The 18,210-nt window shown below is 45.1% G+C and overlaps 1 protein-coding gene across 1 annotated transcript; it reads left to right on the top strand.

Moving 5' to 3' along the window:
* The first annotated feature begins 401 nt into the window (after positions 1 to 401).
* Positions 402 to 17,983, top strand: LAMP5 (lysosomal associated membrane protein family member 5). Its single transcript, XM_075063462.1, has 6 exons — positions 402 to 932; positions 1,281 to 1,453; positions 2,211 to 2,346; positions 2,646 to 2,747; positions 5,559 to 5,747; positions 17,012 to 17,983. The coding sequence occupies exons 1-6, from the start codon at positions 875 to 877 to the stop codon at positions 17,188 to 17,190; spliced, it is 837 nt and encodes a 278-aa protein (XP_074919563.1). The 5' UTR covers positions 402 to 874; the 3' UTR covers positions 17,191 to 17,983.
* The last annotated feature ends 227 nt before the right edge of the window (positions 17,984 to 18,210 follow it).

The following is an 18,210-nucleotide window of genomic DNA, read 5'->3' as shown; positions in this document are numbered from 1 at the left end:
CTTCGGATCGCCAGCTGGAGTAACTCCTCTGAAGTACCCGGCCCTGTTCTTGTGCCCAGGCAGGATCGGGCTGACTGCTGGTTACGCTCTCTGCACAGAGGGATGATGGCTGTTTCAGCACAAGGAATGACTCCTTTAGTCCCACCACAAACCAGATCCTAGCGCCCATCGTGTCCGCTGCAGCCATGTTAGAGGTGGCCCATTTAAAGAGTAGTGCGGGGAGCGGGTGTACTCTCTGCCCTTAGGCTATTTGAGGGGCAATCGGCGGCGGAGCCTATGCAAAAACCAACCAACCAAACAAACAAACCCCCCCAAACACCGCCAGAGGCCTCGACTTGCTGTTAGCGCAATTACAGCGAGCGAGGGCGCCAGGGGCACCACATGGGTAGCACCGCAGTGCTTGGACACCCCGTTTTATAGAGCAAGGGCCCGGCTCCAAGACTGCCTGTCGCAGTTTCTTGTCTAGGGCAGAAGCAGGATCCTTCACAGGCTCCCCGGAGCCCCAGGAAATGTAGTGGCAGAGCCCCGAGGAGGCGTCCCGGCCCCCCCCCCCCCATGCTCCTACTCGTGCCATTAAGTCTCCCCAGCAGGCGAAGCGTTTGGATCCTTTTGCAGAGCTGCAGGCACGAGCCGGTCCAGGGGCAAGCTCAGAACTAGCCTCTGCTTTTGTGCTGCAGCGGGGAATACCTTGGACAGCTCCCCCACCCGGCATTCCTCCACCCCCCCCATTTCCCCTTCCTCCTCCTCCCCCAGCTCCCTACCACGCTGCCAGCTTGGTGCATTTCGCAGCCTGACAGTGCAGCGCCAGAGCCGGGAGCTCGCTCTTCGCCAGCGCAGCCCGGCCCCCCGACTGGACTCCCCGGCGGAGAGAAGCATGGATGTGAGGCTCGGAGCAGCTCTGCTGCGTGTCCCGGGCCTGCTGTGCCTAGTCCGTGAGTAGCGCTCAGCCGGGCGGGCAGGCTGGGGCTGGGGCTGCGGCTCCGGCTCCACTGGCGATGGGACCTGCCCGGCTTGCGCGCGAGTGGGGAGCTCCAAGCGTCCTCGGGCGGCTGCCTGGGAGCCCCACGTGGGGACGCGTTACAGGCGGGTGCCTGGCCCAGAGAAGGGCTTGCAATAAAGCCCGATTTATTTCATGCAAAGGGGTTGGGGGGGGCACTTGGCTGCAGAAAAGCAGGGCAAAGGGGGTCACTTTTTTGCCCACGGCGCTGCAAGCTCCGCAGCGGAGCACCGAGCCGCCGGCAAGACACGGGTGTCTCCACAGATCTGTTTTGTTCCCGCAGATGCCATGGCTCGAATCGGGGCCGAGCAAGAAGTAGAGAACCTCTCCGGGCTCTCCACCAGCCCCGAAAAGGATATTTTTGTGGTGCGGGACAACGGCACCACGTGTCTGATGGCCGAATTTGCAGCCAGACTGATGGTCCCTTACGATGTGTCGGCCACCAATTATGTCGACGTAAGAGGGATTTAGGTTTCTTTGGTGGGGTCCCGCTTTCGACTCGCGGGGCTGATCTTTTAGAAAGGGACGGGGTATGGTCGCTTAGCCTCGGGCCCGAAAGTCAATACCATAAGGTCCCATGTTCAAAATGAAGATCTCAGCCCGTCCCGCTAATTACTCCACTGCCTGTCCGCAAGGTAATGCAAAACCCGTGTATCTGGCGAGCCAACCGTATTTTAGCGCCAGTAAGGGAGAAAGAGCTCGATGCTGATTGAAAACCCCTCTCTGTGTCCGTGAGCTTTACCAGCACAAATGGTTAAGAATAGCGAATGCAGCTGCGTTTGATGCTTTTGGACAGCGAAAGTTGTCAGTGCCGTGAAATAGCGTCAGGAAAGAACCCGCTTCCTTATAGGCAAAAGTCGTCGCATTACTATATGTTCCTCTTCTTGCGCCTGCCCTTAAGGGCACATTTTTTGCTTGGGTTTGGGGGGAAGGGCCACCTTTTTTTCTGATAACATCTGCAGCTGAAGAAGTGAGTTTTTTTACCCAAGCTTATGCCCAAATAAATCTGTTAGTCTTTCAAGTGCCACCTGGTTGTTTGTGTGGATACCGACTAACACGGCTACCCCCGATACTTTTTTCTGATGTTAGTTTATACCGGAGCCCATGTAAACGATCCCCTTCTGTTGTCCCGAATCAGTAACCGCTGGGAGTGGCGTTGGGCACCCGGCCTTTCTTGTCGGTTGTTGAACGTGTGCTGTGTTTGCGCATTCAGCTGATAACAGAAGAAGCTGAGATTCCGCTTGCCCGAGGAGCAGAAGTGAGGGGGAAATGTGGCACTACCGAATCGGAGCTCCAAATCTCTTGGCTAGACAAAGTTTACACCCTCAAGCTGTATTTTGTAAAGGTAAGTGACCGGGTGATTGCTGTGTGCCTCAGGGTCCTGCTTTTTGTTTTCCCTGTTCACCAAAAACCGCAGACATATGATGCCAGCGAAACCAGCCCGGAGTCTTTAATTCGGCTTCGTTTGAACGAGTCCCAGGGAAACCCACAAGCAGGGAAATCCCGCGCTCGGTGCGTGCTCAGTGAGATGCGATCCTTGTAAAAACCGACCCACACCCCTGATCAAAACGGCGCGAGCTGTATATTTGAATGGCAGGAGAGTTCATTTACTGAAACGGCCTTGCTAAAATGGTGTCTTGGCAGGAAGGCCACAACACAACTAAGAGGCAAGAGGCGGTCTGGAAAATGAACAAGATCCAGTTTGTCTATGATTCTTCGGAGCGCACCTACTTCAAAGATGCGGTCAATCGTAAGTGCTGCCTGGAAAAGACCTTTCCCCCGCAGGCCAAGGGACTGCTGTCCCCGAGACCGTAGTTGTAGATGAAAATAAAGCAGGGCAAAGTGAACAAGTCCCTGAGATATTCGGGGCACCGGGAGGAAAGCGGAAGGGGGCTGGGCTGTCTGATGAAATCCAGAGGAGTGTTTATTAAAATCCATTTAATTACAGATAAAATATAGGTCTACAGCTAAATCGTCCGTTTTCCCCAGCGGATGGGCCATGCCCATGAAATGCAACGATCCACCCACGCCTGGAGCATGGATAGATAAAGAAGGAACATGGGAACAAACTCATTTCCCCCCTAACTGCTACACTGATCCCCTCCCGTTTTAGTTTGATATATAGTACAATTTGCTGGCAGGCACCAGATATTCTCCTTGTCGTGGTGAGAAAACCGTATTTCCCCCAATCTGCTTGCTAGGCCAGGCAAAGCTTAAACACAACGTTTCTGTCGTTGGGGGGTGAATTCAGCGCGTTTTCTAGCCAAGGCTGGAAAAATCCCCCCGTCTTCATCCCCTCTCTGCATCCGCTATTGCGGACTGCGGCAGGTCTACACGGCATTCAGGAGGGTAGGAAAATGCCTGTATTTTCAGGCCCTAGAGCCCACCTCTCACATTTTGCTAGAGCCTCAGTTTCTTCCTCCACCACTGATCATTGCGGCTGACAGTTGCTGTACCAGAGCCTGTTGCCAGGCAGATCAGTGGGTGTTTTGCAATTGACTTCAGTAGGAACAGGCTTCAGGTCCTATGTGCGGTTAATTTGAAGGAAACCATCTTTGGACTCAATCACTTAAATGGTAATAAGGGATGAACTTTTACCTCTTGTTTTCTTTTCTGATGTTGGGGCAGAGGGGTTTGCACTGGTGCTGTTTTAAAACACACACACACACTCACTCTCTCTCTCTTTTCTTCCCACCTTTTGTTTCATTTCTCAATCTCTCCTCCTTCACCCATCTGAGTTTGTTTCTTTTAATACTTTCCCTCCTCCTCCGGTACATGAACGATAGGCATCTCAGTGGGATGGTATTGGGGGGAACTTGAAGCACAGGAATGGGTTACCTAGGGAGGTTGTGCAATCTCCTTCCTTAGAGGTTTTTAAGGTCAGGCTTGACAAAGCCCTGGCTGGGATGATTTAGTTGGGGATTGGTCCTGCTTTGAGCAGGGGGTTGGACTAGATGGCCTCCTGAGGTCCCTTCCAACCCTGATAGTCTATGATTCACCATTTTCTTAATAAATTGAAAGGCAGAGCTATCCTTTTCTGTCCTAATAATTGCCACTACCTCTGAATATTTCAGACACTATTTGGCTTCAATTAGGTCTCATGTTTATCATTCTTAACCACCAGCAGTTCATTTCTCTTCCAAGCACAAAACCCTGGGAAAATACATTCTACATGTTCAGTTACTTTTGAAAATAATTCTGTAATATGGGGACATCCACAATTCCATGCACATTGCTCAGAGATGTCTTAAAAAACCGACTTGCAACACATTTCTCCTGTAAGTGCAGGGAGTGCATATGGAATTTGTGTGTTTATAAACACGCATGTAAGCAGTACAAAATACACCATTTTTGTTTTGCAGATAGTCACATAAAACTTCTCGCCTTGTAAGGCTCTAATCTGGCAGAGACTGGTAGCTCAGTTACTCTCATACAGGATTGGGACCTTATTTTTTTACAATGGTTGCAAGCCCGTTAATTCTTGGTTTTGATAAAATGGCCAGTATATTAAATGTGGAATAACATCACGCTTCCCATTTTGTCAATGGGAATGCTGGCCTCACTTTGGGGGGAAAAAGTCACATTTACCCATTTCTACAAAGAACTTCGAATTTTAGGTTTGAAAACTGGTGCATTTTAACTGAAAAATAAAGTTCACGCCAAAAGGGTTTGCATACCTTAACGCACCTCTCATAATTGAGTCTGTAACATAATGTACAACCTTGAATTCTGAGTATTTTTCATCTTGTAGTGACTATTTTGCGTGCCTTTAACACACAGCCACACACACATTAACCGTCACACACTGAGCAAATATGAAGCCCTATTTCTCTATTATGTGAAACCTAATGATGAACACAAGGGCTGCAGATGATCAGAAAGGCAGAAGTTATTTATCATTCCATACAGCTGATCATGCTCAAACTTTGTATACAGAAATATGTTTGACATAATGAGAAAATTCTGCCTTATTTCCACTTGGCCAATGATCTTTTTTATTTCCAAGAAACGCAGTAAGAGCTAGGTTGAGTCCTGAACTGAGTGTCTTGAGCTATTTTTTTTTCTGGCACCCAATGCAGAGGCTACGTGTAACCACAGTCCTTGCTGTTGCCTGTGTGCTGGGAATATGGGGTCTGAGCCATAGAAAACCTCTAATTTGCCTGAATGGGCTTTGGATCAAGCCCACTATGTGGCCAGCACTGCTAGCATCACTGCACTGCTTGAGAAAGGCAGAGCAATGTCTCCCCTTTACACTGGGAATAGAGGGAAGTATATATTCCTAACGCTTGGTGCAGTGGCCGTACTCTGCTCACCAGAGAGTTCCCACGATGCTGCCTGGAGCTCCCCGTGGGGGGAGTGGCTCTGCCGCAGTTCCTAGTAGAGTTCTGTGTTGTTTAGAAGGCACAATCCAGCCCTAAGAATAGCCATCGATTTATGAAAGCACATGCCCAGCTCCCTGCAATCCAGGCACATCTCCACAGGGTTAGCATTTTTAGCAACGCTGGCAACTGCCAGATTTTGGGATCTAACTGTTTCACTGCTGTTTATGTGGTATCAACAGCTGGAAAGCACACAGCCAACTCGCACCACCTTTCTGCCTTACTCACCCCCGCTGGGAAATCCTACGAATGCCAAGCTCAGCAGACCATCTCCCTCATCACCAGCGATCACCAGAGAACCGTAATTCTCTTGCTGTCAGAAGTCCGCATTCAGCCCTTTGACATCAGTGCTGACTTTATCTTCAGTGAAGGTAGGAATGTGTGGCAAAATCATTTTGAACCTAATCTGTGGCCTAGTCCTGCATCTCTTGCACACCCCAAACTCCCAGTGACTTCAATGGGAGTTTGAATGTGCAGTCTATACAGGATCAGGCTTTTACTGGGACATTCAGCATGATCCTGTTAGTGCCTGTAAACAGTCTTGGAATTTTTCACAGGAGAAAAGCCATTCCAGACTTGATGTGCTGTATGAAAACACACATGTGAGGGAGGGATAGCTCAGTGGTTTGAGCATTAGCCTGCTAAACCCAGGGTTGTGATTTCAATCCTTGAGGGGGCCATTTGGGGATTGATCCTGCTTTGAGCAGGGCGTTGGACTAGATGATTTCTTGAGGTCCCTTCCAATCCTAATAATCTATGATCCTTGCTTCCAAACTCGTCCTGGGAATTAGGTGCTGAACTGGTTGGGGGCTATTGATGAATTGGTCTGTGGTCCAGAGAATTGCATGGCGTATTGTGAATACAGCAGGAATCTGGAAGAGGAAAAGGCATTGGACTGGGTCTCGGGGGATGTGGGGTCAATCCTCAGTTCTGCTACAGGTTTCCTGTATGACCTCAGGCAAGTCCCTCATTTTCCCTGTGTCTGAATCCCCCTTTCTGTAAAATCACCCTAATAACACTTCCCAAGTGCATAGGGGTCTGGTGAGGATAAAATTCATTGTTTCTGAGGTTCACAGAATCTGTAGTGATAAATGCTATACTAAAGCCACTAAAGAAAGAGAAAGAAAGAAATCCTTATTCAATGCAGTGTTTGGAGGGTGTGGAGCAAATGAAACATGGACCCTCTCACTGAACAATGAAGATAAAAAGAAATATTGAACAGTTGTCTTTGCCACTGAGTACCGTCCATCTTGGGCACTGAATGAGGCAAGGAATCTGCAGGAAAAGTAGTTGGAGGTCATGTAATTAGTCAGTGTCCTGTAATTCACAGGCAGAAAATTACAGATGGGTGGGTAACTTCGTCATTTCCTCACTTTTCAATCCTTAATTCTTTTCATGTAGTATTTTTAAAAATATAGAATAGACGGAAGCTGCTTTGTGTTTTGTACATTTTTTTTTATTTGGTCAACTTTATGATCAAAGAAAACTTGGTGTAACAGAAAATATTGTCAGAACTGTATTGTTCTCTGCTTTTCTTTTGTTCAGAATCTGTTGTTAGCACATTGTACTGTGGCTTTTATTTATTAATTTATTTATTGCTGCACATATGTTTGTACCTGAAATGCTTAGTTCAACACTCAGTATATTAATAGTTACAGGGTAAAATCCTGGCCCCACTGAAGTAAATGGGAGTTTTGCCATTGATGTCAATGCAACCAGGATTTCATCCAAGATATTTCTATGGGGCTTGATCCTGTTGTCTTATAACTCAGGCAAAATTTCCAGAGAGACAAATTCTGCTCTGTTATCTGGTGTGCCTGTGGAGTCATGCCACTGACTGAATTGGAGCTACTCCAGTTTTATACCACGTTAAATAAAGGTTTAGTTTGGACCAACGGTCATTTTGCCTGAGTTAGTATTTTAGGATCAGTCCCCTGCAAATTCCAGCTTTACTGGATTAATTAACTCTATCATAATTCCTAAGCAAAGTGAAGTAAATAATACATAGAGTAGCTAGATCCGTTGCTCATTAACTGGTGATTAGAAAAGGGTGGCGTTACTTGTCAAACGTAACATTTAAAATCTTGAATTGTGTAATTCTACCTGTAGGCAATAGCTCAGAGTATAGTAATGCAAACACTTACTGCAAAGCACAGTGCTTATTACCAGAAGTGCTATTCCCCCACATTCCATAGCGAACATACACTGTTACAGGCCCTGACTCAGCCGGAGCTAGAGATGGCTGCATTACTCATAGTGAAGACGGGAGTGAATTATTTGTCTTCTCTATAGGTGCAAATAAATCCTCTATACGATGCCATACCACCATGTATTCTGTATAGACCACATACTTTACAGGAAAAAATATTAGAGACATTTCAGAGAGTTTTTTTGACACTTTTCAGATGCTATTTTTTTGTATCCCTTCACCTGCAAATCGAGGCTTCCTAGTGTGATGGGTACAAGTGAACAGGCCTGGGGGTGGGGGAAAGTTTATAACTAAAATATGGAAATTCTTATTAAAATTACCCAGTCCAGCTTTTCTGTCTGTACATAATATCCAAGTTGTAAAGTCTGCTATCTCGTCCCATAGCAGGCCAGCAACCAGCACTTCCACCTTTCACAAAAGGCCTTTCCTGATTTTCTAATGACACAATGCGGCTCTTTGAACCATAATGGGCATGTAAATGTGTCACTTGTCCAGGACTCGACACTACCCAGGCTAGGTCTAGGGACACTGTAATTGCATGTGGGAATTCTATCTTTTGAGGAAAAAAGGTAATATTTATTTGGCAAACTTTTGAGGGTTTTTTTTTGGAATGGTGGCTGTTTGAATTAGTTCCAAGGGAAAGTAAATAGCAGGCAGAGTACAGATGAAGTGGTCAGAGATGCCAGACAGATGTAAGTTATCACATAGCTCCACAATTTAACAAATAGTTCTGCCATTTATCATGTGCGTATCGTTATTACATACGTGGGACGTCTGTGTACAGGGCATGGATGTAACTATAAATTGTGCATTATTATTATTTGTTCAGCTTGGGGTCTCCCGCTAGTCTTAAATTACATTAATTAATCTGCTCCTCTGCAACTTATTAATTTCACATTTGGTAAAATTTCAATTAATTATAAACAAGCCACATAATACTTTAAAATATATTAGAATTGAGAAAGAGCTCTGCTAAATCTGAAGGGACTTTTATCTGCAGGAGGACTGGTGCCCTTTTAAAACAGAGATGTCAGTATGAATTAAATAGCAAGCACTCTTGTCCTTACCACTGACGAATTGGCTTATGAACCGTCCCACAGAATTTGGTAGAGAATTGTAGCGTTTGTCACTGGTTAACCAACCCAACAGAATGTCTATTACACGTTCAGCACATATTTGTCTTTAAGCCCTTTCCCCCAACTCTTACAAATACATTCATACTTTATTTCTTTCCTACTCCCAACACTAGTGTTGGTTGAACGCTTTTTGTTTGAAACTTTGTTTTGTGACAAAAATGGCTTGTTTTGAAAACAGATTTTTCCTTTAAAATTTCAGTTGAAAAAAAAAGGAAGGGAGGAGGAAACCCAAAATTAACCCTCACCCAACAAACCAAAAAAATTCAGTTTTTGTTTTCTTACTGAAATAAAAATTGCCCACTTTTTGGAATGACTATACAGATCATTTTCAACCAGTTCTGTTCAGCTTATATTTGCCACATGGCCCTCTACTTTCCTATCCCTGGTATAACCGTACTGTTTTAACAATACCGGTCTAGTTAAAGCAGAACAACCTCCTTGTATGGACACAGTTATACTGGTATAAAGATACTTATACTGTACAGCTAAGTCCCATAAAGGAAGGGGAAACCAAAAAACAGTAATCCTATAAAGAAGACATCCCCACACAGCACTAAGGAGGTGGGAATTAGGGTGGAATTGGGACCTGGAGGCTGTGAGTTAGAAGCACCACAGAGGTACCTAAGGGCCAGATTTTTCAAAGGTGCTCAGTTCTTTTCAAAATCTAGCCACATATGAGCATTGAACATTTCTGCAGATGTGGCAGATCATGGCAAATCCAAAGTCAATGGAATCTTTCCAACAACTTTGAATATGGCCCTATATGTTGCTGGTTCGGGGCAATGGGTAGGGGAACTGTTTTCTAATTTTTATCTCATTGATGTCTGTTCTAATACAAAAGGCTGAACAAGCAAATGTGCATGTTAGCCATTATCCTGAACAACATAGGTACTCACGGGGAAAAAAAATCCTACTATCAACTTATACAGGGCATAGTTGTAGGGTGGCCTGATTCTGATCTCTCTTACATTGCTTGTGTGTCGGGAATTACTCAGCAGAGTTATACCAGAGTAAACAGCATAAATGAGAAGAAAATCAGCCCATGTGTTTTTATCCTTCTCTTGAGTCTAAGCTAAGCACTCCCCACAGAAGCCAAGGCATGACACAATAAATACTTTGTTCTTCCTCTGACAATATGACGCTCCTAAGGAATAAATCACCATGCATTAATAACTCATATCAACTTGTGCAAAGTATATATTTTAGGGTACAGATATATAAATGACACCACATCTGAGCAGCCTGCCTCTCAAAGTATAAACATCAGTTCTCACCATTGAGTTGAGGCAGGGTTGTACTCCAGACAGTCTGTGTTTGCTGAGCAACTGGCTTAAAAAAAAAATGACAAGGACAAGTTGTTGTTTCTTGCTTACAGAAGGGTGGCATCCTGAAAGGTGGTGGGCATTGTGGCCTGATTCAGAAATGCATTTGAGCATATGCTTAACTTTAAGTGTGACAAATCCCACTAATTTCAATGGGAATACTCACATGCTTAAAAGTTAAGCATATGCTTTTGCGCTTTATTGGACTGGGCCAAAAAAATTTCCCTGCTACTGTGGGAAAGGAGATTTGTGGTGTGTGTGGGGGTATTCTTCCCTCAATGAGCATGTGTAATGTCACTCATGGGAATTATGTGACTCATGATGCACTGTAATTGTACAGTCACGGGGAGATACCATAGTGCATCATAAGCTGTATGTATAGCCAGCCAGAGAGTAGGGCCCATAGGTGAGAATATGGGCAGGAGGGACCCAGAACTACAGGTCCCATGAGACACCCCAGTGGCTTAGGCAAACTCAGAAGTTAATCTTGATAGGAATTGAAATGTTCCATTTTGATTTTCCTGCAGAAAACGCCAATTTCAACAAAATCCTCTTTTCTGATGGGAGAATGTTCCAGCTGAAATTTTTTGACTGGCCCACTGTTAAGATTGTGGTCCAACGCTGAGGGCAGGGGCTGGGGAGCTAGGAGGGTTGGGTTCTATTGCTGGGTCCTCCACTGCTCTGCTCACTTTGAGCAAGTTCTTTTACCTCTGCATCATGCCTTGTTTCATCCACCTGGAAGAGGAGAGTCCTAGCACTTACCTACCACAGACAGGCGGTGTGAGTCTCAGGCCAGGTCTACACTGCGACTTTAAATCGGTTTAATGGCCGATATACCGATTTAACGCTGTATCCGTTCACACGACGTCGTCATTAATATCGAGTTAAACGGCTCCTTAAATCGATTTCGGAACTCCTCCCAAACGAGAGGAGTAGCGCTAAATTCGATAGTGATAACTCGGATTAGGGTTCATGTGGACGGAAATCGACGTTATTGGCCTCCGGGCGGCATCCCAGAGTGCAGCACTGACCGCTCTGGACAGCAATCTGAACTCGGATGCAGCGGGCAGGTAAACAGGAAAAGCCCCGCGAACTTTTGAATTACATTTCCTGCTTGCCCAGCGTGGAGCTCTGATCAGCACGGCTGGCGATGCAGTCTGAAATCGAAAAAGAGCTCCAGCATAGACCGTACGGGAGATACTAGGTCTGATCGCTGTATGGGGAGACAAATCTGTTGTATCCAGCTCCGTTACAGAACACGAAATGCCAAAGCGTTTGAATAAAAAACTCCAGGATACACAGCGCTGCGTGACAAGCGTAACGGGAAGCCAGAGACTCAAATGGACGCTCATGAAGGGAGGGAGGGGGTACTGAGGACTCCAGCTATCCCACAGTCCACAGCAGTCTCTGAAAATTATTTGCATTCTTGGCTGAGCTCCCAATGTCTGTAGGTTCAAACACAGTGTCTGGCGTGGTTCAGGGAACAGCTCCTCAGTTTATTTCCCCCCACCACCACGTGAAAAAAAAAAGGGAAAGATTGCTGTGCTATGGCGTTTGCTCAATGCACTCCGCGAAAAAGGCGCCAAAGGGTTGTCTGCTGCCTTCACAAAGGGAGGGGTGAGGCTGTACCCAGCACCACCCGGGGCAGTGTTTTCTGCCCCATCAGGCACTGTGCTCTCAACACGGAAGTGGGAACTATGGGATAGCTGAGGAACAGCTACCCACAGTGCACCGCTCCTGAAATCGATGGTAGCTTTGGACCATGGACGCAAACAATCGATTTCGGGATCCCACTGTGGACGCGCTAAACCGATTTTATTAGATCTGTTTTGTAATATCGGTTTAAGCTAATTCGAAATAATCGTGCAGTGTAGACGTACCCTCAGTGCTCGTAAAGTGCTTTGCTTTCCTTGGACGAATGGTGCTATATAAATGCAAAGTATGATTATTTATTCTGTGAGCAATCAGGATCCATAGCATTTTAATCCCCCTGACAAACACGTGCTTGCTTAAAACTCACCTGTCTTCTGTTATATGCAGTCACATGGCCACATCCTGACTCTGGAATAGGCTCTCAAGGGAGGCTGTTGAATCCCTGTCATTGGAGGTTTTTAAGAACAGGTTAGACCAGGGATTGGTAACCTTTGGCAGATGGCCCATAAGGGTAATCCGCTGACGGGGCATGAGACATTTCATTTATGTTGACCATCCGCAGGAACAGTCCCCTGCAGCTCCCAGTGGCCATGGTTCGCCATTCCTGGCCAACAGGAACTGCAGCAAGCGGCGACCAGCACAGCCTTGCAGCCTGCTGCTTCCCACAGCTCCCACTGGCCAGGAATGAAGAACCGTGGCCACTGGGAGCTGCGGGGGGCCATTCCTGTGGACGGTCAATGTAAACAAATTGTCTCATGGCCTGCCAGTGGATTACCCTGATAGGCTGCATGCCGAATGTTGCTGACCCTTGGGTTAGACTAACACCTGTCAAGTATGGTCTAGGTTTACTTTGTCCTGCCTCAGAGCAAGGGGTTCAACTAGACGACCTTCCAGCTCTCCATTTCTATTTTTCTGTGACTCTTTCTGAGTCCACTGATCAACCAAGACCTCGGTGTCCCACTCTGAAATGGTGAATAGAAGGGTCAGTCAAGGAATGGAACATGTTCATCAAGCTGAAAATGTTACCTTTGCAGCATAGGGAGACAGCCTTGCTAATGACCCTACAAACCCACCCTTGTGGAACTCCCTCCGCACTCCACTTCACTCCATTCTCTCTCTGTTGACCCAGTGGTTGGTAGTCACCGAAGGGCAAGATCCATCTTGGGCCACACAAAGGCTTTGGGAAGTAATTTGCATTAGTTTCTTTTTCTTCAGCCCGTTTTCACCTACACACCAAAGAACTCCACAGCACTTATCCAGAGAGCAGTCTTTGACCTTTTCCACCCATCCTCACTCTTGGGTCTGGGGGCCATCTTGAGCACTTGCTTCCCATGTGCATCCAGTCTGTGTGGCCTTATGGAACGTCCACACTCCCTAACACCTGTCATATAGCTCCCTGGAGCTTAGTTCTCACTCTGTGATCTATAGACTTACCCATGCACAAAACACAACCAGGGAAGATGACTCCCCCAGTCATTTTTGACTGAACTAACCAGACACTCTTCCATCACTGTCTCTTCTTAGAGGTTGAAGGTGATGCCTCCCCAGGACAGTCTACAGGAAATTCCACAACCGACTATCTGAGACTAAAGTGGGCTAACTACAATATGATTTACAATAAGAATAGAGAATTTACAATAAGAATAGAGAAGCTCAGATTAAAGCAAAAGCAAATATAGCAAATATAGTGTGATGCTTTGCAAAGCTCACGGGGCACGATCCAATGCCCACTGAAGTCAATGAGATCTTTCTAGTGACTTCCTTGGGTTTTGGCCTGGGGCTCTAAATGGATTTGCTTTGGGTTGAGTTAGAGTGAATTAAAATGACTTAATAAATAATAACGATAGTATTTTCTCTTATAAAGCACTTTTCATCTATAGATCCCTTAGGAATTTACAAAGCAACTTCACTGGCCAGGCAGCCTATCAGTTTCTCCCAGGCAGCTTCCTCAGTCAATAGTCTGTGATGATTAAGACCATTAAGACTTTGAACCAGTTGATTGGCTGGGTTTAAAGAGACAAGAATCATATAGTTCTTAGCATTCTGTTATCATTGTCTGCTTCTTATCAAGTGTGAAAAAAAAACTGTTAGATTCCTGCCTTGCGGCTAAATTATGGACTTGTTAAACAATAAGATTTTTTTTAAGCGATCAATTTCTTTTCACCCATTACACTTACGCAAACACTGCAAGAAATACATATTCCCTGTTACAATGTTCTTGTGACTTTTTTCTGTTTAAAATAATAGTTGACGTCTGAGATGTTCAACTCGGCTTGTAAACAGTTCTCATTGCAGAGAACATGCTTGGCTTAGTTTGGAAAAAATGAATTAAAAATAAGGGAGTTAAGATGTTTGACGTGGTGGCATTGAGCAAGTGAAGCAGAAAATTTGGTTACGTTGTAAGATGTGCTGTTAAAGATCAGTGTGGTGTATATGTCTGGCAACCAGTGATCTGCTCAGTACAGGGACAAGGGCATTAAGATTTTGGCAGTGAAGTGTGGAGGTCCGGTGATCTGCACAGGTCTGATGCAGGGAACTTACGAGCTTTGCTGTTGAAGCCAGCAGACCTTGTAAACTAACTGTTCGCGGTGCACACAGTAGCTGATTCCCGTGGGATTTAGGCACCTAAAATCTTTGAGGATTTGGGCTTAAATTCTTTGAATGTGAGACAAGGGCACAGAGTGGTTGCAGCTCCTCTGCGCTGCTCGCATAGGTCATTAGGGCCACTGGAGCTATGTAATTCTGGCTTCTGTGTCCCTTATTTGGCTCCTCTCCACACTCAACTCTGGTCTCCATGCTAACCTTTGCAGGTTCAACACCATGGAATGCCTGTGTGCTCATATGCCTGTAGGTTGGAAACACGATTTCGATGGGATTCTGACTGTCATTAGATGGAAGGGGTGTTTTTAACCAAACACTGGCATCAATTTTTGAATCCTGACTAGTAACCAGTAGCCACTTCCTCTCTCTTTTTATAACTGCACTGCAGCAATTGTGGCTGTGTCTATAACAGAGAACTGGTGATTAATCACTGTTCTGGCAAAAACAGTGCAGGGATTGAATTGAAAAGGAGATGGCTACAATACTTTTCACATCAATGTTTTTTTCTTGCCGCCTTTGTTTTTGTTTTTAAAAAGCTCAATAATAGAATTCTTTCCCCAGATAGATTAGCCCCTTTCTCCATAGCTAGCTGCTTTTTGTAGCCGGAGTTTTGAATAGTTGCTTTATGAGCCTCAGTAGCTCAAAGAAGTGGTAATAGAACAGAAATTGTGTCAGCAATAAGTGGCAGATTCTCAGTTGGTTCAAGTTGTCAGAATTCTATCTGAGCAATGTTCCTGCAGTAACTGCCTGGCTTTGTGCATGGGTGGGTGATTATGCCCTCTTCTGACTGCTATATATAGAGGATAAGGGATTCACTTCACTCAGAGGAGTTCTCCTTTAGTTTTAGTGGTAGAGGACTGTGCTCCGGAGTCAGTAACCAGGGTGCCAGGCCTGACTATCTTTAATAATCGTGGGGAACTAGTATTTAGGTTGTCTAACATTTTTCATCAAGATTCACATAACCTTTATTTGAGAAGCTCTACAACTCCATTGTTTGCAGCAGGCATTTGAAGTTTGGCACGGAGAAAGCCCTGGGGCCAGAGAAGTGCCTTTTCTTTCCCTCCCTGAAAATCTGAGAGAGAGATTTTTGAAAATTGCAATTTTTTTCTTCTCTCATTTGCACTGTCAGCAAAATTTTAGCAGCACCTTCTCAGCCTCCTGAGTGCTGTTCAGCTTGTTCAGTGAATAAGGCTGCGGAAAAAATATGATGTGATCATATAACTAAAGACTGCATCATAATGCATAAGCACAAGGGCATCACATTCAGATTGTACAGACCAACTAGATTCTGGCATTTTCTAACTTTTGAGTGCTTGACTACGCTGTCTAAATAACATTTTTTGTATGTAATTGTTATATATTGCAGTTGTACCTAGAGGTCCCCATTGAACTAAGCATTGTACAAATGAAGAGCTTGCAAACTGTGCATATGCAATTTATCTGGTAATTGTGGCTGTTGCCTGTAGGGCATGGATTCACTTGCATTAGTGGATGTCTTCATCCTGATCCTGCAGAGTTCTTATCCAGGGTGTCTTTACTCCCACATTCCATCTCACTGAACTCAATGGGACCACTCTGGTTCAGATCTTCAGATCTTCTGCATCTGGTATACATCAGCATAGCTCTGTTGGAGCTGGATCAAAGACTGAACTACCTGCTTTCACCTTCAGGATAGTCCCTGCAGGACAAGATGCAGGCACACTGATAAGTCATTGCAGCTACTCACGCTTTCCCTAATATGTAGATCAGGGTTTCTCAAACAGAGGTCGCCTCTTGTGTAGGGAAAGCCTCTGGCGGGCTGGGCCAGTTTGTTTACTTGCCCCGTCCACAGGTCCGGCAGATCGCAGCTCCCACTGGCCGCAGATTGCTGCTCCGGACCAATGGGAGCTGCTGAAAGCAGCGCAGGCTGAGGGACATGCTGGCCACTGCTTCCAGCAACTCCCATTTGCCTGGAGCAGCAATCCGTGGCCAGTGGGAGCCGCAGTTGGCCAGACCTGCAGACGAGGCAGGTAAACAAACCGGCCCGGCATGCCAGGGGCTTTCTCTACACAAGTGGTGACCCCTGTTTGAGAAACCCTGCTGTAGATAAAGGACTTCAAAATCCAGGGCTGTTAATCTGGAAATCAAAACGTGCCCCACCGTTCAGCTGTAACTACAGTGCTAATACCCCTGCACTGGGCCAGATTATAGAAGGGGAAGGATGAATAGGCCATAACTCAGCTTCACTATCAGATCCTGAAGTGAACTCACAGGGCTGGCGGTTAGGGAGAACCAACCAATCTTTTTTTAATTTGCAAACCAAACAAAGGTGATTTGGAGTCAAGAGACAACAAGCTCCCAGGAGGCCATTTTTGCAGTCACTTTTCAGCAAAGGAAGGCACTTAAAGAATAAAAAAGACAATTAAGACAGACCAAGGTGCTATGGTAATAATAAATAGACCTGACTTGTTGAAAGTTAAGCATGTGTTTAAGTGCTGTCCTGAACAGGGCCTGCAGTGGTCAATGCTATTGTAGTTTTCTTTGGAACAGTTAAGCCACCAATAACTACTGATTTTTCCTTGGTTTCATTGCTACTGAACATGATTTTATTCTGTACATATGACTTCACTGTAGGCATTATTCAGTTAGCTTTATTTCTCTGGCGAAGTTCATTTTGCACTACAGAACAAGTTAATATTTACAATATTTCATCATCTCTTTCTCTCTAATTGCAGAACATAAGTGTCCAGTGGACGAGAGGGAACAGTTAGAAGAAACCCTGCCTCTAATTTTGGGTCTGATATTGGGGTTGATGATCGTGATAACCATCTGCATTTACCATATCCACCACAAACTGACAGCCAACCAGGTACAACTTCCTCGAGACAGATCTCAGTACAAACACATGGGATAGATGGCAGGATGCATCCAAACTGAGTACTTATCAGGTAGACAAAGCAAAAACACTTTTTTTCTGTAGGTGAGGACACACACATGATATATCTACAGTATAATGGCCAAATGGAAGTGAAAACACTCTTCACAGTCAAAGCTTCATGCTGAGGGCAAAATTCTCTTCTCATATTCAAACCCCAACATTTTACTCTCCCCACATATGCAGCACTCCCTTTCCATACATGTATGAAGAGCTGGGTATTGGAGTGAAGATTTACTGCTCCGAGTTTTGCTCTAAGCATTAATTTAGTGTATTCATTATTAAGAGCCATGTCCTGCATTCCTAACACACTAGAAATTCCTGCGCAAGTCAATGAAAGGATTCTAGGCGTGGCCACAAAGTAGACTTTTTATTCTGAAAAATCCAGGCCAGACCTTCAGCTGGTGTAAATTGGGGTAGCTCCAGTGAAGTCAAAGTCAGCTGATTTCAACCAGCTGAGGTACTGACCACGCATTTAAGGTTGAGAGAGGAAAGTTTGTTTTTGCTTCTGAGTTACACTTACAAAACTGTTGATGCACAAAATATAGAGCACCACGCTACTGCAAGTCGATCAAGAAATGCTTCTGGCTGGGCATCCTGCACGTATTGTGATTGTCTTTGAAACGTGACATTGCTACCTGCACCTGACAATTTCACAACAAAACAAAAATGTTACCGTTACTATGCAGATCATTTCAGGTGTTACCCAATGTAACAGAAAATATGAACTCTTATCAGCTAATGTAAAACATTTTTAAAACGAATTAAAATATACTCCTGTATAAAGTTTGATTTGCCTTTTTATTGTGAAATGACCAAAGGTTGTCTATAAGCACTGGTCATTTATAAGACCGAATGTAGGTGTACATGACGAGCATGTAGAATGATACAAAGGTGGATTTAGTTTGTGTTGGCAATATCTTTGGTTCAATAATGGCTAGCTGTACTGTAGTTTGTATGTTACAATGTGACCTAAAAAATTCATCCATCCTCCCAGCC

The sequence above is a fragment of the Chelonoidis abingdonii genome, chromosome 3 (assembly GCF_003597395.2).
Source record: "Chelonoidis abingdonii isolate Lonesome George chromosome 3, CheloAbing_2.0, whole genome shotgun sequence".
Classification (NCBI taxonomy): domain Eukaryota; kingdom Metazoa; phylum Chordata; order Testudines; family Testudinidae; genus Chelonoidis; species Chelonoidis abingdonii.
The sequence above is the reverse complement of the archived record's forward strand: the minus strand, read 5'-3'. Positions and strand labels throughout refer to the sequence as shown.